General features: G+C 43.6%; 1 protein-coding gene across 12 annotated transcripts in view; it reads right to left on the bottom strand.

The window, feature by feature from the left end:
* The window catches only part of nfixb (nuclear factor I/Xb), a 421,090-nt gene that overhangs the window by 325,253 nt on the left and 74,394 nt on the right, over nucleotides 1-21,443 (bottom strand). The window contains exon 6 of one of the 12 annotated variants that reach the window (XM_048617773.1): nucleotides 12,220-12,300. The exons of the other annotated variants lie outside the window; for them this stretch is intronic. Within the exon in view, the coding sequence (XP_048473730.1) occupies nucleotides 12,260-12,300 (41 nt within the window). The 3' untranslated portion in view covers nucleotides 12,220-12,259. Of the gene's footprint in view, nucleotides 1-12,219; nucleotides 12,301-21,443 lie in introns of those variants that run through there. 12 annotated transcript variants of the gene reach the window in all.

Raw genomic sequence — 21,443 nt, 5'->3', positions numbered from 1 at the left:
CATCTGCAAACAAGAGGAGATTTGGAGAGATACCATTAGCCTCTCAACACCATGATTAAGGCCGATTCTGCCAGATCCCCACAAGATTGGGACATAAGATTAAATTTTTTACTATTTGCTACCAAAACAGATTTCCCAAACTGGATCTAGCCCATTTGAATTGATCTGTGGTCATGAGGTAAGAGATCCATTAAAATCGATCAAGGAAGTGTACTTTACGGTACATTGATCACCTGGGTGGTTTAAGTGTTTTTTTTATTCATTCATAGTTTGTAGGCGTCACTGGCCAGCCCAGCATTTATTGCCCAACCTCAATTGCCCAGAGGGCAGTTTAGAGTCAACTACACCAGGAAAGGATGGCAGATTTCCTCCCGAAAGGACATCAGGGAATCAGCTGGGTTTATACCCAATAATTGACAATGGTTTTATGGTCATCATTAGACTAATGATTCCAGATATTTATTGAATTCAAATTCCACCACCTGCCATGGCAGGATTCAAACCCAAGTTTCCAGAACATTACATGGGTCTCTGGATTAATAGTCTATTGATAATACCAGTAGGCCATCACCTCCCTTTTTTGGGTAGTTACACATTTGTGACAACTTATGGAACAGTGGGGCTTGGTTAGTGTCGCACCTTTCCCTATTAAAATTCCACTCTCATGGCCTACCTTCCCTCCCACTTCCATTGTTTCTCTACCTGTGGGCACTGACCCAGGCTGTTCACCCAGTAGTCAGGCCTACCCCCATTCTTTGCATATTGGAGTGCCAATGAGCCATGCTATCCTTGAACATAGCAGCCAAGCATGAGAGTGTCCTCATCTCCTTCCCCAATTTGCATTTGAATGGCGTCAAAATAGTCAAAAGGCTTTTCACGGGATTAACCGTTGAGCCACACGCTTGAGGTGATTTCCAGGCAGGTGACCAAAATCTCAGTCAATGAAGTGGGTTTTAGGAAGTGTCTTCAGGGAGGAGAAAGAGATGGGAAGAGGTTTGAGGGCGGGGGGAGATTCCAGATCCTAATGGTGCAGCAAAGAAAACTAGCGGCTGGGGTGATGCTGAAGGACATAGCCGGAGGAATGCAGAAACGCATGCGTTTTCCAGCAGAGGTCAGTAGACACCAACCAGGAACAGGATATCCCCACCCTGATCCAGACCCTGGAGACTAAAGCACTCTCCCTGCTCTCTCAACTGACCTGTATGTGTGTGTGCATGTGAACCTCTGGTGTACGTATGAATGTGCATGTGGTGTATGTATGAGTCTGAGAGACAGTGTGTGTCTTTGTGCGTGTGTGAGAGAGACAGACTGTGTGCATTTCTTGCAGATACTATTCCAGTGAGCACTTGTTATTTTTGTAAAGTTCCAACTAATTTCACTTAATTAACAATTCAGATTCAATCACGTATCATGACGTACATGGGACACCTGACACGTAGCCAATGCACATCCCTCGCTCACATGTCCTCTTCCCCACTTCATCCCAAAATCAAATAGGATGTCCCACCTGCATTGCTCCCTGACCTATTCCACTCTATGTAGCCGCTGGGAAAAATGTGGAATGGGTAATTAGGTTGACTGCCATATCCTGTTCTAATACCTGCAACTCCTATCCATCCAAACACAGCTCAGTCAAGTTGCAGAGATAGTAGGAACTGCCGATGCTGGAGAATCTGAGATAACAAGGTGTAGAGCTGGATGAACACAGCAGGCCAAGTATCATCAGAGGAGCAGGAAAGTTGACGTTTTGAGTCTGGACCCTTCTTCAGAAATGGGGGAAGGGAAAGGGATTCTGAAATAAATAGAGAGGGGGGGGAGGCGGATGGAAGATAGATAAAGGAGCAGATAGGTGGAGAGGAGACGGACAGGTCAAAGAGGCGGGAATGGAGCCAGTAAAGGTGAATGTAGGTGGGGAGTTAGGGTAGGGGTTGGTCAGTCCAGGGAAGACGGACAGGTCAAGGGGGCGGGGATGAGGTTGGTAGGTAGGAGGTGGGGGTGGGGGTGGGGCTTGAGGTGGGAGGAGTGGATAGGTGGGTGAAAAGACGGACAGGTGGGGGCGAGCTGGGCTGGTTTTGGGATGCGGTTGGGGGTGGGGAGATTTTGAAGCTTGTGAAGTCCACATTGATACCATTGGGCTGCAGGGTTCCCAAGCCAAATATGAGGTGCTGTTCCTGCAACCTTCGGGTGGCATCGTTGTGGCACTGGAGGAGGCCCAGGATGGACATGTAGTCCAAGGAGTGGGAGGGGGAGTTGAAGTGGTTCGCAACTGGGAGGTGCAGTCGTTTGTTGCAAACCGAGCGTAGATGTTCCACAAAGCGGTCTCCAAGCCTCCGCTTGGTTTCCCCAATGTAGAGGAGGCCACATTGGGATGCACTCATTTTGCTTCTCAATTGTTACTTGATTGGATGTGTCTCACTCTTAGATTTTATCAAACTTAATGATGTAATTTGCTGGACTTAGTCATACCGATTTCAGAGGTTTAAAATACTGACAGCAAACTGCTTTTCTGGGGATCACCTATGCATGGGAGTGAAGAGTGACCAAACCAAGCTAAAAGTAGCCAAGCCATTTCTCCAATGGTTAAACGAAACATTTAGGACCCTGATAGGTACGTAAGTACCTGAGGGGTCCCTGATCTGAAATACCTGCCAGAAATAGGCAGGAGTTGGGCCTACCTTTTCAAGCGTTTCATGGCCTGTTAAGCAGCTGTCCACAAAGCAAGGTTAGAGGTGTTTGAATGGATTAACTGAAGAGATCAATCAGCTAGGATGTGCAGCAATGTGAAATAACTCCACAGAGGCTGGTAGCCCATCACCAAGCCACCCTTTATTTACATGTGGAGGCACTATCCAGCTTCCTCAGAGCCAGCTCACAGAGTCATCAGAAGCTCTGACACTCCTGTTCTTATCTGTCAGCCAGGACTCCCTGATTAGACCAGATTAACAGCCCCAACTAAGGAACTCATATTCTATGAGGTCCAAACACCTCAAACCCCACCCCCATCTCCTACCTACTAGCCTCATCCCGCTCCCTTGACCTGTCTGTCCTCCCTGGACTGACCTATCCCCTCCCTAATTCCCCACCTACACTCACCTTTACTGGCTCCACCCCCGCCTCTTTGATCTGTCTGTGTCCTCTCCACCTATCTTCTCCTTTATCCATCTTCTATCTGCCTCCCCCTCTCTCCCTACTTATTTCAGAACCCCCTTCCCCTCCCCCATTTCTGAAGAAGGGTCTAGGCCCGAAACGTCAGCTTTCCTGCTCCTCTGATGCTGCTTGGCCTGCTGTGTTCATCCAGCTCTACAGCTTGTTATCTCATTCTATGAGGTCCAGCTGGCTGACCTCGTTGCAATCACCATACAGTGTTTCTTTCACACACCCCAACTACCCTAGAATACCCACCTCCACCCCCCACATCACTAGCTTCCTACCCTCCAGCTCTACAGCTCCCAAAAAGGCCAATGTCAACAGTGGCCAAGCAGCTCTCCCACTCTCCTCTCACCCACCCTCTCACCTTTGGGCCACTGCCTTATCAGCACAGCTCTGGGCTATAAACCAGCTACAACCCAGCTGCAGGTTGAGATGAAATAGAGGCGGGTATCTCATCCAGATTAGTGATATATCAGCTCGAGGTCTCCACTCCAGTGTGTGTTACATGATTCCTTTCCACCCCAGTGTGAGTCATGTGGTACAAATATCATGCCTGTGTGAGTCACATTGTACAACAGCATGCCAGAGTGAGTCACATGATTCAATATCACTCCAGTGTGAGTCACATGGTACCATATCACCCAGTGTGGGTCACATGATACAACGTCACCTCAATGTGGGTCACATGGATCAATAACATGCCAGTGTGGATCACATGTTCAATATCACCCCAAAGTGAATCAGATTAAACAACATCACTCCGGTGTAAGTCATACGATACAATATCACCCCAGTGCAAGTCACGTAATACAATGTCACTTCAGTGTGGGTCACATGATACAATGTACCCTCAGTGTGGGTCACATGATACAAAATCACCCAGTTTGCGTCACATTGTACAATTTCCTACCAATGTTGGACCTGGTACAATATCATTGTAGTGAGGCATGGTCCAGTATCGCTGCACAGCACTAATAACAGGATATTGCCCTTTCTTCCCATTTAAAAGTTACAGAGTGATTGAAACTGACACAGCACTATACTTTGCCGACATGTGTACATGCTGGTGTTCGGAGCACAGACTCCCTGAGTGTACAAAATCTGCCTGAAACATTGTCATGAAAATGTGAACAGGCAGCGTGGGCTGAGCTAGTGTTGCTCAGAGTAACCAACAGTCCAACACCAGGAAACAACAAAACCGATGAATAACAGAAAGGTTTAAGCAATTGTTCGGAACCACAAATAGGTTGGCTGGCTCACCACACACATCGAATAGAATTACTGTGTGCTTCAAAAATAATGTCTTTCAGTAAGTTCTGCAGATTTCCAAAGCAGCTCTGTCCAGACTTTGGTATCTCACTTTCCTCCAATAACTTCTTGTATCTTACGTAGCACCTTCATGGAGTAAAAACACTTCAAGACACTTCATGAAACGTTATCAAATACATTTTGACACCCTGCCACACTCCGAGATCTGTAAGCTCCTCCTAGTATGCCCTTTTGTTCATCCCCTATTTCATCGCTCCGCTATTGGTGGCCATGCCGTCAGCTGTGGGCCCCAAGCTATGGAATTCCCTCCCTAAAAGTAGCTGCCTCTCCTTCCCACTCTTCGCCTTTAAGACGCTCCTTCTGCTTTGATCAAGTTTTTGTTCATCTGTCCAATAATCCAATGTAGCTCTGAGTTCCATTAGGTCCAGTAAACGCTCCTGTGAAGCGCCTTGAGGTGCGAAACGCATTATCCAGACTCAAGTTGTTGTTCGCCTGAACGGCTGGACTTTTGCAATGTGTGTGAGGTCGTTGCCGCACCCCAGCAAACCATTGCAAGGAATGCATAAGGCTCTCAGAGACCTCACACTGCTGAACAAATCGACATTTCCGTCACACTTGGACCCAACTCTCATCAGCAAATCGGAGTCACCGCTTCGAGGCCAAAATAATCAGATGCAAAGCTAAATTGCAGATTTCTATTCAAACAAACAGCTCTGTAGAGCCCTAATCTCAAAGTCAGCACTGCGGTGTGTGTTCGTGTGCATGCTTGTATGGATGTGTGCACATCCATAAGTCTACACGTCCGTGTGTGCGAATGAGTGTTTGTAAAAGTATATGTGAGTGTGTACATGTCCATGAGTGTCCATATGTGTATGTATGGGTAAATGTGTGCATGTGCTTGTATGCGCACTGTGCAAGTCTGTGGGCACATCCATATATGTGAATATATGTGTGCATGCAAATCTGTGTGCGCAAACATGTGTGTCTGCACATATGTGTATGAGTGTGCTTGTGTGTACACATGTATCCATGTGTGCATGCTATTGTGAACATGCGTGCTTATGAATGAGTGGGTGTATATGTTTGTGAATGTGGGTGTGTGTGCATGAATGTGAGTGTATGTGCATGTGAATCTGTGTGCATGCATGTGTGTGCATGTGTGACTGTGTGTGCATATGTGTGTATGAATGTGTAAGTGTATGTGGATGTGTATGCATATTAATGGGTGTGTATGTATGCATGCGCATGCACACTTGCAAGGGTGAGAGTGCATTTAAGTGTATGTGTGCATGTGCATGTTGTGTTTATCTGGAATTTTACCAGACTGTATTTCCTTTCACTGCTGGGTTTAGCTGCCAGGATGACCAGACCTCATCAAGATCTTTCTGATTGCCCTCTCTTCGGGAAATGTTTGAGCTTCCTCATTATCCCCACATCCCACCAACTCCTAACACTCCCACTTCCTCCATCCCTCCAAGACCCCCATCAGAAAGGCCAAGCTCACCACACTGCACAATTCGGCAGCGCTCCTCCTGATTTGCCTCATTTGCAACCCTGGAATTTTGCACAGGGATGGAAGTCAGGTTACATTTCCTGGTTGAAATGTTGCTGGCGTAAAAATTTAATTAAAAAGTACTTAAACAGTGCACTGGTTCAGTGCACCACCCGCTATCATATGCTCATGGAACGCAGAGGTGTCAGCTTTCATCCCCAACCTGTGTTCACTGAGCTGTACCAGCTCACAGTCCAGGAATGCCATGAATTTAAAATTCTTCATATTTCGCATACAAACTTTGCCTACCTCAGGACCCTCCTCCAACTATGTGCTTCCTCCAACTCTGACCTCCAGAGCATCACCTATTTTTATTGCACCATTGGTGCCCTATGCCTTCAACTGCCTGCAGTTCTGTAGCTCCTACAAACCATCTCTCTCGCTCTTGCTCTCTCACACATCCCCCTCCCCCCAACACAATGCTTTCTGTCTACCTGCTTTGAGAAGCACCCTAAAAACCTGCCAATTTCACCTTCCTTTGGGTCATTTCATCTCTCCTGACGTGTGCTGCTGTCAGGTTTCATTCGAAAATATCTTGGGGTGCTTTATTCTGCAAAAGGCATTACATAAATAAGTTGTTGCTGTGTTATTTGACCTCATACAGGATAGAGGTTGGGAGTGCTGACTTGCTGCAACAGATCTTAACCAGAGAGGTGAGAAGAATGAATTGGTCAAGGTAGTTGTTCCTTATTTCACTCCAGTCTGCACTTGCTGGTGAGGAGGCATGTTTGCCACAGCTAGTGTAAAATAGCAGTAAGCATATAGTCTGATCCTCTTTACTCATTCACCTGGTGAGTGGCAAATGACCAAGCAGTGGGAAGAACAGACAGCATTTATGTGGTAACCTGATTGGCGACCACAAGGCTGGCTTTTAAAGAATTAGCTTCAACTGCGATGGTGGGATTCAAACTTTTTTAAAATTCGGTCACAGATTGGCTAGGCTGGTATTTATTGTCCATCCCTAATTGTCTAGAGGGTAGGTAAAAGTCAACCCCATCGTTGTGCGTCTAGAGACGGATATATGCCAGACCAGGTAAGGATGGCAGATTTCCCTTCCCTAAAGGGCATAAGTGAACAAGATCGGTGTTTCCTGACAAGCAACAATGGTTTCATGCTCATCGTTAGACTGTTAATTCCAAATTTATTTTTATTAAATTCAAATTCCAACATCTGCAGTGTGGGATTCAAACCTGGGTCCCCAGAACATTACCTAGGTATCTACATTAATAGTCAAGCAATAACACCTCGAGACTATTGCCTACCTTCATGTCTAAACATCAGCCCAGGATCCTGGATTACCAGCCCAGTGTCATTAACACCATGAGTCTACTTCCTCCCAAACATATTAGCAACTTGTGGAGACAACATTTTGATTCCCTTGGTTACGGATGGTCTCAGACAGTGCCCCCCCGGAGTAGCCACACAGTTCAGTAGAAACAGACACATTAGGGACAAACCCACTCATTCCAGCTATGAATCTCCTCTGAACTATCTACATGATGCCGTCTTGACATGACAGACTGGTTCAATTTTGCTGATTAGACTAACATCGCTAGCTCTGGAACATCAATCTGCATTCTGAAGGTTCTGTCACATGACCTCAATTTCTTGATTACAACCATACCCCTGCTCCCACACTCTCATTCATCCCTCACAACCACTCAGAAAATCGATAGACTCTTCATTATCCGATTAGATTGTTCCACCATCAGCCAACAATTTATTCCGACTTTGCACTTTTTTTTTTTAATAAACAAGAAGAATGAATTAATTTATTTCAAACAAACCCAATTTCTTTTTACAGTCCTAATATTGTTTTGATGATGGGAATTTGAATATAGGAACAAGGATATCTTGAAAAGGTTTACCAAAATTGATTCCTGGGATAGCAGGACTGATAGTTGAGGCAAGACTGAGTCAGTTACGATTGTGTACAGTGGAGTTTAGAATAATGAGGGGGAATCTCATAAAAACCTATAAAATCCTAACAGGACTAGACAGATTAAACACAGGAAGGATGTTCCTGATGGTGGGGAAGTCCAGAATCAGAGGTCACAGTTTAAGGATAAGGGGTAAACCATTTAGGCCTGAGATAAGGAGATATTTCCTTATCCAGAGAGTAGTGAGCCTGTGGAATTTATGACCACAGAAAGTAGTTGAGACCAAAGCATTGTGTTTTCACAAAACAGATAGAAATAGCTCTTGTGGCTAAATGGATAAAGGGGAGGAGCAAGACTGGGGTATTGAGCTTGATGATCAGCCATGAATACATTGGTTGGTGGAGCAGTCTCGAGAGGTCAAATGGCCTACTCATGCTTTTGCCTTCTATGGTTTGGGTATCACTTTCTTTGTCTTGGACCTTACAGTCTGATCCTGGGGAGACTCCCGAACATTCTTGTCAACAGGATTTTGAAGTTAAAAGAAATGAAGGGGCATGGGGTACTGCAGGAAAGTGGACTGGGCGGGGGGGACGGGGGATGTGGGAGAGGTTTGCTGATGATGAGCCATGATCTATTGGATAGCAGGATACGAACGGTCCACTCTGGCTCCTACGTCTTACGTTCCTAACTCATCCAGAGGGCAACTGATTGATGTGGCTACTGTCCACACTGCCTCATTCACATAGGTTACTCAAGCAGGAGGGTGTCACTGTTTGAGACCACCTTCACACAGCAGAATCAGAATTCTCGATGGAAAAATGGAAAAGCAGAGAGCCCCAGGAAATGCAGTCACAGAGGCTACACAGAGAAACACAGGCTCAAGTGTACTCTGAGGGTGTAGCCCACACTGGGGTCCAGCCAGTGTCGATAAACCACTCAGGGTTAAGAAAACATTTCCACATCAGCAAAACAAGACTTTACACAGAGTTCATATTCCTGCAGGAACATTCCACGCTATCAAAGAACCCTTTTCATTCACTATCTTTTTTTTTGTTTGGCTTTGGTGGGTTTTCTTTTCAGTACATAAACAGTTCAAAATGTGTAAAAATATGGAAATATTTTAAAACCCATTCTGTCATTTTGGTAAATTGCTGACAGATGTTGAATCTCCCCCCTCGGCCTTTCTTCACCACTGTCCAATGTGGATTGGGGTTTCCAGGGCAACAGCAGTGTCGGAAAGAAGGGGGCGTGTGTCGCTGCTGCCAATCGGAAAGTGCACCCCCTGAGGCTGCCTCCCCCCCATCCCTGTCTCCTGGCCCAATGCAACCTCTTCGTCGGTTCAAAATGGGCCTAGTTGATGGCTCAGAATATGGTTACAATTCTGATTTGTGCCCAGACTAAAAGGTCCTTGATAATGCATGCATTATACACCAGTCCTACCACAAACGATAATTCCTCCCAGGCATTTTGGTCACACATCATTCACAGACATAGAACTTGGCAATAGGTCATTCAGCCCTTGCAGCCTGCTATGCTCTTCAGTATGATCATGGCTGATCATCTATCTCGATGCCACATTCTGGCTTTCTCCCCATGCCCTTGATTCATTTAAAGTCTAAAAGTTTATCTCCTTCTTGAATGTATCAGTATATTCCTTCACTGGGGTATAAATTATTCCATTACCAGCATGGTTTGCCAGGGTTTCAAGTATGCCAATGCAGCCTGGCTCAGTTACCAACCCCTCCCCATGCCAACACAGCTTGTTCCAACTCTCCACCACACAGACACATCCGATCCTAGCGCCCGTTACCTACCACACTGGCCCAATCTAATCCAGTTACCATTCCTTACAACCACCCAGAATGCATGTTTACTTAGCTAACCAAACTGATAATTCGTTTCCATGAGGACAAGTTGAATTCCATCAATGATCATGAGGTCCTGCGAGTTTGACATCGCAATGCAAGCTGTATCATCGCAATTCCCATCTCATTCTGAGAAATACCTTTCACGAAATGCAAGCACAAATGTTAATGTTATCATTCCATTTCGCTTTGTGTTCCTTGGCACGCCTGTTCAAACAAGTCAGCCTCTTCCACCCTCTTCTCTTGAAGGCACCGACTGCTGTTGAGGGACAGTTCAATGGGGACCTCATGTCTCTTGCCACATGACCATTCTTGTGTAAATACCAGAAATCTGAACTAAGAACAAATCAGAGTCTCAATTTCCGCTCCCTTTCACCCAACCATCACCCCACACCTGTCAAGAATAGAGTCTGCAAGATGGTGCCATCCTTCCTTCATTGAATGTTGCTGCCCACTGCCTTTTTAACCCCTGATTCCCAAACGTGCTGGGAAGATTAGCAGCAAGACAGAGGCCAAAGTGAGTGATATTCAAGCTAAGCTGGTCATGCTGGGAGGGACCCTGAGGTGCACTTGCCTCACTCCCAAAACCCCACTGAACTTCCCCATGTAACTGTGCACAATTTTAAACACCCCAACATTACCTCACCTAGATGTATCTGAAGGTACCTATATTCCTATCACCATATTCAAAGAAGCTCAAAGCCAGGCTGACAAAGCAGGTCTGATGTTCCTGCCTGGTGACCACAGTCAGAGATCATCAGGTCATTATCAAACTGCTTTTGTGGGAGCTTGCTATGCATACATTGACCACTGTGTTTCCCACCATCATGACATTTCAGAAAGTACTTCATGGTGAAATGTTTTGGGAATGCATTGAGGTTGTCAGAAGGAGCTATATAAATGCAATTCCTTTCCCACTGAAGTTGTAGATTGTTTCTAGAAACCTAGGCCCATGTCCCCAAATCACAGTTTTATTGAATGGGACCTGTAACCTCTGGCAACTTGTCCACCAGCATAACCACAAACATTAGAGAAGAGGACAATATGAAGCACAGGAAAGAGTGCAAACAATCACCTGATTTAAAAATAATTACAAAGAAAGAGTGTGCAAATGTGCACACACACATATATGCGCACCATACACACAGACCGCGCAACACAAACACACACGCACTCGCCCCACACACACACATGCACAGCACAGACATATGCATGCGCACACAGTGCACATAGCAATGCACATACATACACACTACACATACATACACACACATATATTTACACACACATGCATGTGTACACATACACACATCCACATGTACACATACATGGATGCACATGCACAGGCACACACACATGCAGATACACACATATGTGCAAACACACCACATGCACACATACACATACATGCACATGCACACACATGCATACATGCATAGTAAAACACGTACGCCTTAATGGACACAACAAATGTTCATGCACAAGCCAGTTCTTCAATATAGACTAGCCCAAATAGAGTCTATCATGTTACAGTTATAAACTTATACATAGATGCAAACAAACTGTCCCTATAAAAGCAGTGACCCATGTGACTGCATGTGGTTACTACTCAAGCCAAGTTAGCTGCTGCGATATTTCTACAAATGATGTCCACTCATTACTTAAAAAATGGTGGGAAGAAGAGGGGCTGAATTAGCCCCTAGGGCATGAGTTTGAATCCAGCCAAGTCCATTGAGCTGGAACTCACTTCCCATTGCTGTAGCTATTTTAGGTAAGGTGAGTTTGGACCATGTCAATCCAATTTCTGTTGGGCAGGTTGTCCTCAATAAAAACATCCCAGATAGGCAGAACTGGATTGGCACCCTTCCTTCCTCAAGGTTTACCAATAAGGGAAATGAAAACACTATGTTATGTAAAGACAATTAAGAAATGCCCTCATGAGATTGAAAGTCCCATTGACTGTTAGGGAACATACATTCTGAGTTTGATCTGTACTCCAACTTCACAGCAGAAGAATCCTCATCTTGATGGACCCTGTCAATGTGCATTTTCCTTCATGGAAAGAAAGATTGAACTAAAGACTCATTATTCAATCCTTTGCTTCTCCAGAACCCACACAGTGGAGCTAGGTGCGACTTTTCACTCTTTGCTAATTCTACACTGTTTGGAATGTTCTGATCAAGGCTTGCTGATGTCTGACAGCTCGATCTTTGTTTACTTCATTGACAATTTCTGTCTTAATATTGTCCTACTCCATTGACCATTGACTTTTCATTTTGGTTTGCCAATGGAAATAAATCTTATTGAAAAAAGAGACATTTTGTCAAATATTTTTGTCTTGCACTCATCAGGAAAATTTGCAAGAATGCCAAATTTCTAATGACCACAACAATTAACAACAAACTATTTTAAGATTTGCAATTTATCAGGAAAGAAACCTGTTGCTTCAGTGAAGTCCTGAAGACACCTTGATTTTTTCTTAAAGTACACCATGTTCTTGAACATGCTTGCAACTACGTCACCATCAGATTCTCCAGCTACTGCTACTTGTGACGCAAAGGAAGAGGAGTGTTTGCATGCGTTACTGGAAAAAAAGGGAATGAAAAAGTTTGGGCTAATTACTGACCAGTCACTGAAATTGTCAATCAACATGGCATTGTCGATCCAAGCAACAGCAGAAGGAGGCCTTTTGGCCCATTGTGCCTGTTCTGGCTCTTCGGAGGAACTACTCAATAAAACTCAACCTCCTGCTCATTCCCCATAGCTCTGCAATACATTAACCCCACCCCTTAATTATTTATTGAATTCTCCTTGAAAGTTCAGGCCACATAATTGAGATTGTAACAACTCGCTATGCATTTCATGTCTGCCCTTCTGGTTATTTTGCCAATTATCTTATACCAGGCCCTGTGATTAGTGACCTTGCATCTAGCTGAAGCTATTGCACTCCTTCTAATCTTTTGAAATCCCTCAGTCAAAACACAGAGTCTTCCAAAAACTTGCCATGAAACATTTGCAAGCAAAGAGCAGTAAGTGCCATGCTAAGTGTAGAGGTTTGCAGGATTTGTGAAGCATTCTTTATTGACAAATACATTATGCAGACCAGTGCCTGTGACAGTTGCCTCCTCAGGGGTACCATCAATGGCTTGAAGAAAGGGAAGTCCATGTGGCCAAATGAAGAATTGATCAAAAATAATCAACTGCTAAACTTGGTCTTCCTACTTCACGGTGAGAGTCCAGTTCAATATGCCAGTTTGTCATAAAAATCAGCTCGCCCATTACTCTAATGGACTTGAACTCCTTCACTGGCCCCAACATGACTAGATCCAAGAATAACTTAAGACTTTCATAGTTGACTTTGGCTCATGAACAAGTATCTAATTATTTCATCGTATGTAGAAATCAGTGAGCAACTCTATCCTAATTAGAGTAATTAAGGCCATGTAGTGCTTATTAAGTACTTATATAATTGAACTCCCCAAACAGATATGCAATTGCTATCATTTCCTTTCTTTTCCAAATTAATATTTTTATGCTCATTAAAAGATAAGGTGTGTCAACTCTGAAGTATTTAGCACTTTTCCACAGGTGGACCCAACTTCAGTATAAAGAGCTCCCAGGTCAGGCAGAGTGCGGGTTCAACAGGCAACTAAAAACCTTCTCATCCTGTCCTAACATATCTCCTGCTCAATCTCAGGGCAGTGTCCCCTTCCAAATGTGTGCTCCCATTTCTCACCCTCTAAGAGCTGGAATACCTCTCAAAAGTCAATATGCACTCAGATAGGTCATGTTTTGTACAACCAAAAACTCTGGGCTGTGACCCCCAGAAACCAAGAAAATCGAGGGAATTTTATTCCGTGATGCTGGACCGAAATACAAAACCAGTTTATAAGATCAAAAATACAATGTTCCAGGATTATGGAAGCAAGAGTAGGCCATTCAGCCCCTTGTGCCTGCCAATGTTTTTCTCAATTATTTATGGATATGGATTGATTTGTGACCTAACTGCGTATAGCCACATTTCCCCCATATCTTTTAATACCATCAGCTAACAAATTTCTATAAATCTCAAATTTTAAATTCTTTTTATTGGCCTAGCATCCAGAAAAACCTCAACTGCTCTTCTAAATGAAAAAGGTGAGGCACTAATTTTTAGCCTATATTGCAGTCTTAGATTCTCCAACTAGCACAATTTGTTTATCTATTTGATCAGTTTTGTATAAACCTTGATTAGATCTCCCCTTCCCCCTGACCTTCCAAATATCAGTAAATATAACTTTAGTTTGTGTAATTCTGTCTTTTAATTTAACCTTCAGAGTCCAGATTTTGAGTCATGGAGTCATACAGCATGGAAACGGACCCTTCAGCCCAACTCATCCATGCCAACCAAGTTTTCCAAACTTAACTAGTCCTATTTGTCTGTGTTTGGCTCATATCCTTCTAAATTTTTCACACTCATGCACCCATCCAGATGTCTTTTAAATGCAGTAACTGTACCTTTCACTGGCAGTTCATTCCACATATGAACCACACTCTGTGAAAAAGTTGCCCTCGGGTGTCTTTTAAATCTTTCTCCTCTCACCTTAAAAATATGCCCTCTAGTTTTGAATTCCTCTTTACTATTCACCTTATCCATGCTCCTCATGATTTTATAAATCTCTATAAAGTCATCCCTCAATCTCTTACGCTCCAGTGAAAAATGCCCCAGCCTATCCAGCCTCTCCTTATAACTTAAACCCTCCAGTCCTGGTAACATCATCGTAAATCTCTTCTGCACCCTTTCAATTTAATAATATCCTTCTTATCACTAAGTCATGCAAAAGCACTTGGTCACAGGTATGATGATATGGAATCACGCATAAAATCTTTCACTTGGAAACTTACTAAACTAGGCTGTTTCATTGTATTCTATCACAAAAAATGGAAAGATTCACCCCTTTCTCCGCTTTCATTTAGCAGCTCTTTTTGTTAGCTATCAGAGAATTTTAAACTCTAAAGGGGTTGCATGAGCAAGGGGACCTGGGTGTACATGTACTTAAATCATTGAAGGTGGCAGGATGGTTTTGTATGACTCTATAACAGGTTGAGAGAATGGTTAATAAAACATACAATATCTTAGTCTTTATTAATAGAGGCAAAAGCAAGAAGGTTTTTCTAAACTAGTTATAAAACACTGATTCAGCTTCAGCTACGGTATTGCATCCAGTTCTGGCTACCACAGTTTCACAGGGATATAAAAGACATGAGAAACAATGCTTAAAAGGCTGAGGAGAATGCTTCCAACAATAAGGAACTTCAGCTATGTAGAAAAATCGGAGAAGTTTTCTTGTTTTCCTTGGAGAAGAGAAAGTTGAGACAAAATTTGATTGAGATTGTCAAATTTATGAGGGGTCTGGACAAAGCATAGATAGGGAGAAACTTGCTGCTATTGGTGAAAGGATCAAGATTGAAAGGGCACAGATTTAAGATGATAGATAAAAGACACAATGGCAAATTGAAGAAAAGATTTTTCACAGTGAGTGGTTAGGATCTGGAATGCACGGCCCAAAAGTGTGGTGGGGGCCATCCAGAGGGAAGTGTTCAGTATCTGAAAAGGAAGAATGTGCAGGGCTATGGGGAGAAGGCCAGGGAGTGGCACTGAGTGAACTGCTCCTTCAGATAGCCAGCACAGGCACGATGGCCTGAATGGGCTCCTTCTGTGCTGCAGCCAATCGAAGATTGTGTGATATTATGAATTGACCTCTGGGAATTTAATCATTTCTAATTCTGCACATTACACAATATTGCAGCAATGTGTGGGCCCCAGAGAACAAGCATTCAACATCTGTCTTTTGTAAGTGTGATCGAGTGGACCTGAAAAGAGTTAGCAAATGTTTTCTCTTTTGTTCTTCACCGCTCCATACTGTTCGCATTATATGTTGCAGAGCGAAACTATCATTTTGGAGACAGATGGGAACACCTGTCATATCTCCTCAGCCACAAGCCAAAAGCAATCTGCTCATCCTTCCTGGTTTGGTCACTCAAATGTTCTCAGTGAGAAGATGAAAACTATGTGGTCTAAGCCCCATTCCCTAATGCTCAAATACTGAAGCAGGACTTGACACTCAGATTGGGATCAGAGCCTAAATCCAAGGTCCTGAGGTTCAGTTCTAGTGGTTCACGAGGCTTCAGCATTCAAAGGACGCCACAGATTTCTCCCAATGTCATTCTCCACTTCTTCTCTCGATCCACACCATAAGGCACACATAAAGTGCTCACTTTTCTCATTGGTCTTTGTGAGAACCTGGTGACATGCCCATCTGAATAACCACAGCCACTGCGTTCCTGTACCATTCATTGTAGGGGAAACGTATTGAGATATTGCTGAGATGTGACTAAATTGTAATGTAAGTTTTTAACTTGCTCTATTATTCATGTTCCTATGAATGTACAGGCAACTCTGGACTGAGAAAGAGTTTCTAGTCCATCCAGGAAGCTGCATACAATTGCAATGCCAACAACTTCTCAGGAGGCTAGAACTCCCCTCCTAAACCTCTCTGCCTCACTCACTTCCTCCATTTTTAAAAAAATACTCTGTGGTACCTACTTCTTTCACTGATTTTCATGTCCGAATACCCACTTCTATAGGTCAGAGTTTTGTACGATCTGTTTTGGGGTATTCCATTGCATTAAATGTGCTACCTAAATGCAAGTTATTGTCTCTTTTGCAGCATCACATTACTTTACATCATGCCTAACGTCCACCATTCCAGTAGTGGCAGAACATTAACAGGGGTATATCCATGAGAAAGTGTACAGCTTTGATTGCTAAACACTCATATCATTAGCAGGAAATAATGTGGACTCTACAGATCTGTCCCACATGAACAATATCCCTGGTCAAGAATATCGCATAATAGTGTCAGTGTTTGATTTTTTTTGTGTGGCTGACACCCCATCACAGTCCACAAAAGGTCACCGGACTTGAAACACTGACTCTGTTTCACTCCATAGATGCTGCCAGACTTGCTGAATTTCTCCAGCACTTTCTGTTTTTTTTGCCACAAAGGATTGGTCTCCCTACGCACTGAAGAGCAGGAAAAAGGCTAAAGATTTACAATGAAAATGTTGATGCAACTTTTTCTACCCAAACAGCCCTCTCTCAAGATCAAAGGTGAGATCTATCGCCTTGAAGCAGGACAGAATATTCACTGATAACCTACAGCAAGTGGACTGAAGCAGTTCAAAAAGGCAGCTCACCATCACCTTCTGAAGGGCAACTAGGGACGGGCATTAAATGCCAGCTCAGCAGTGTCACCAACCTCCAACAAATGAACAAAAAAGAATTCCTTGCATCTTTATAATGCTCCCTTTATGAGAACTTTTTTTCCATTGCTGTTGCTTCCCTACACCTTCTTGACGTATCTTGCCCCCCACCCCAAGTATTTTTATTCCCTCGTGCTGTCCATGTAGCCTTTAGCTTTCAATTGCTGTTCTTAGTCCAGGCAATTGCATTTCAGAAGCATGCTCCTGAACTCCTTTTTTTAAAAATAGAATTATCCATTGCAGCCAAATGCAGCACTGGTTGCTTCTATAGACAGGTCTAACAAAATATGTGATGCAAAGCGTAATTTTCCATAACTTCCCCTTCACAGTGTCAGAAAATTCTGAGATTTGGTCTATTCTAGTTTCTGACCTTTCCGATCCCAACCACAACACCCACTTCGTACAAATTCTGATGAGAAAGGACTGGATTGAAAGGAAAGACAGGTTAATTTTCTGTTGTGTCTCTATTTTATGAAGATGGGACAATAGGCTTGCAGGCGCTATCACCCTACACGGCTTCCTGTCTTTGTTACACTCGCTCAACTTATTGGTACTCTCAAAACATTGGGATTTTCCGGAGTCTTATTTTAAAGGGGAAATTGGATAAATAGTGTATTTAGCAAAAATATTCTGGGTTTTCTAGAGGAGGGGGTGGGCAAAGGCTGCAAACGAGGAAAGAAGAAACATGAGGAAGAGATCGCACATAGAAAAAGACTTGGTCTGGCTGGTTATTTGGAACATAAAGCACAATAATCCAATGAAATAACCCAATTATAACGCAAAGCAGTTTAAAGGGGAGGGGAAGCGGAGGAATATATTGCAGAGCAACATGCCATTAGTATACCATTACGTTTGAGCAGTTTATTTGGTGTCAGACTAATGCAGAGGTTCAGGGACCAGGTGGATAGATACATTCCATTTTTTTTTGTCATCAACCAATTCAGAGATGTTATTACACACCTCTGGAGTAGGTAGGATTGGAACCCGGGCATCTTGGTTGAGGACTAGGGACACCACCAGTGTGCCACAAGAGCCCCTAAATTGTTACACTGTATCTGGACAGCAAAATGGGTCTCAGGTGATGGTCAATCTAATGTCCAAAGTGGTTAAACCATCGGTACAATGTGCATACACCGGAAGTCCCTCATACATTGTACAGACTGTGTCATGCACCAGTTTGTGCAATATGTTAACGGTTCATATTGGCAGTCTCTGTGGTCTGGTTACAATGCTGGACATGGGCCACTTGTTTCAGGATCTGAGGAACTGCAGTGTTTTCTCTTGTTCTAAGCTCTACACTGTAAAACTGCATTTTTCAACATCAAGACTTCCAACATTTCACCTCCACCCAGCTTTCTGGATGAGGAGAGATTCATTTCAGGAAAACTATACTTTTGATAAAAGCAACAACACTTTGCTGCTTCGGGGCTGTCTACCTGCAGTTGCCTCGCTGATGGCATGTGGGGTAAATGCCATTGGCAATCGCACTGCAAGCTGCCAGAATGGATCAACAGATGAGATGTTTTCCAATGGTGACGCCTGAAGGGCGTGTGTCAGTCAAAGTCCAACATCAACGTCAAGTGGTAACAAGGGACAACAATCATTGATTCCCAGGTCATTCTACGTCTGCCCTTTTCATATGCCAAAAAGCTACTAGAGGCATCTAATGGCAGGGTATCAATGTTGCAGCGGGCTCTCATCATTTCTCTGAATGGGATATCTTGCATTCTTTCTACAATGCCCAGTTTGCAAAGACGGACATTCAACAGGCAGTTCAACAGATGCCAGGCTTTGGCCATGTTGCTGCCCAGCAAAGTTGAATCTGGATTTTTATTTTGGCTGGAACAACTACAGTGTGAATTGGTGAAGATCAGACCTTCCTCTCCTCTCTGCCTCCATGTATTACCGAAAACCGGCTTGGATCAGTTTGGCCAGACCAGTTATGGCTCTAAGCTCCCAGGCCAGGCTGGAATGAATGGGAGAAGTGATGGTAATTGAGGTAGGTGGGTGGGGGGGATGGGTGGTGGTGGTGGTGGTGGTTGTTGGAGGCTGCACTGTTGGAGGTTGACCTCTTCCCATCCTGCTAAGCATTGATGTGAGAATCCTGCCAATGTTGTCCAGGAGGGCTTGAGTGATGACTAAGTGAAAGGACAGGAGTTCTCCTACAGTCTTCAACAATAATCATCCAAAACTAAATCTAAAACCTGGGTAGCTCACTTGATTACTATTCAATAAATCCTCATATTGCAAAGTCCTTCAATGGAGTTGAATGTGGGAATTAGGCCTGATACAACATAGAGAATAGAAAAAAGGAGCAGCAGTCAGCCATTCAGCCCTTTGAGCCTGCTCTGCCATTCAATATGATCATGGCTAATAATCCACTCAGAACCCTGTTCCCACTTTCTCCTCCATACCCTTTGATTACTTTAGTCCTAAGAATTATATCTAACTCCTTCTCAAAAGTACACAATGTTTTAGCCTCGACTGTTTTCTGTGGCAGAGAATTCCACAGGCTAACCACCCTCTGGATAAAGAAATTTCTCATCTCAGTCCCAAATGGTCTACCCCGTATCCTTAAACTGTCACCCTGGGCTCTGGGCTCACCAGTCATCAGAACATCGTTCCTGTATTTACCCTGTTTACATAGGTGTGAATGCTGCCTTTACAAGCATAGAGAGGGAACTAAATGAAGCTGGTTTCATTTTTAAGAGAGACCAGTATCCTCTTAAACTGAAGCAATGAACAGAGAGTCTGCAAAGTCCCGAGCAGGATCATAAAAAAATTCCTAGCATTTTGGAGTGGAATTCCCATTTGTTCCCAGACACTTCTTCATTTACACCCATTCAGGGGTGTTGGTTCTGTCAAAAGATCCAAAGGTTGACACTGAAGCCACCTTGTAGTGGTAATATCACTGAACTAATAATCCTGAGTCAGGCTACGGAGGCATCAGTCAAGGGACAACAGTTGAAATCCCACCATGGAAGAAGAGCTAGCCTAAAGACAACCATGTAACCAATGCCCATTTGGATTACTAATGGCCTTTATGTCCCAGGACATTCCCTCCTCTTCACCTTCCTACTTCTATCCCAGTGGGACTTAATCATCCCGAGGTACAACTGAATGGACGCCACCCATCCAGTAACACTTTGCTCAAATATGCATATGTAATTCTGGCAAACAAAGGTCAAACAGGCAATTTTACCAGGCAGGCATGGAGGCGGTTGAAATGCAGTGGCAATGTCCCTGCCTCTGGACCAGAAGGTTCAGGTGAAAGTCCTACCTGCACCAGAAATACTCATAACATATCCGGATTCAAAGTATTTCCTAGGAGGGCATGACAGAGCTAAGCCAACTCACACTCGTGGGCAGTGCATAGTCACTTGAATCCCTTCAGTTTCGTTTTCCCCTTCTATGACTTTGGGACAATGAAGTGATCTGCGACGCCCACTACTGCCTGCCTTGACACAGTGCTTTAAGCAGCTGACATGGGCACCATTACCCCCAAGGCAGTAAGGGCAGGCATGCTTCAGCTCCATCAAGTCTTTCCTCAGAACTTCCCTGAACTCAACACCTTGGTTGTGACAACAACGAGTACAGCCAAGGGACACTTGGCCTCATGGCCAAGACTACTGACATCTTGGGTGACACACAAACCCTAAGTCAATTGCTGGCACCATGATCACCTAAAATGCCAGTAAATCCAAAGCAAAATTGATCCAGAAACAGATACTATTTTGCACCACAAAATACAAAATGATTTTCTCTCCTCAACAGGGAAGCTAAATATGTTATACTCTAAACGTATATAATACATCTATTTATCAAAGGAAAGACATTATAAATATATGTATTAATGTTTATATATATTTAAAATAAGCAGAAAGCAGGTATAAAAAGTTAGTTGGAAATAAAATATGTAAATAAATAAAATCTTTTAGCTCTTAGTGTATTTAATAATGAGATTTTTTACTGTTTGTGGACAGTGAACAGATGCTGCATCCTGGGTTTTGCCAATGAGTCCCTCAGGCAGGAGGATTTCAGAATTACAAGACTTGAGGAATCAGAATTGCTGTGTCAGTCAGTATTCACTGGATGGTATTAATACACTAAGAACAGGTACAGACTGACAGTGAGCAGTCCAACAGTGAGAAAAGTGATCAGTGGATAAGAGGGTCACAATTCAGAGATGAACCAACCAGTGTTTCTTTAGCCCTCCTTCGGCTTCAACAGTTGTTCATTCCAATTTTTAATAATTAGTTTTGCTCCAAACTTATTCTGGACAGAGAAAAGTTGTTCATGTCAAAGAAACTTTATTTTGGGGAAGGAATGGCGGGTGTCAAATGAGGGGAAGGGAGGTGTAATGGATTCTCCTAAGGTAGCCAGTTTTATATCTTGCTAGCCCTGAGTTTAATCACTAGACAT

The sequence above is a fragment of the Rhincodon typus genome, chromosome 38, assembly GCF_021869965.1.
Source record: "Rhincodon typus isolate 14 chromosome 38, sRhiTyp1.1, whole genome shotgun sequence".
Lineage (NCBI taxonomy): Eukaryota > Metazoa > Chordata > Chondrichthyes > Orectolobiformes > Rhincodontidae > Rhincodon > Rhincodon typus.
Note: the sequence above shows the minus strand (reverse complement) of the source record. Positions and strands in the feature narration are given on the sequence as shown.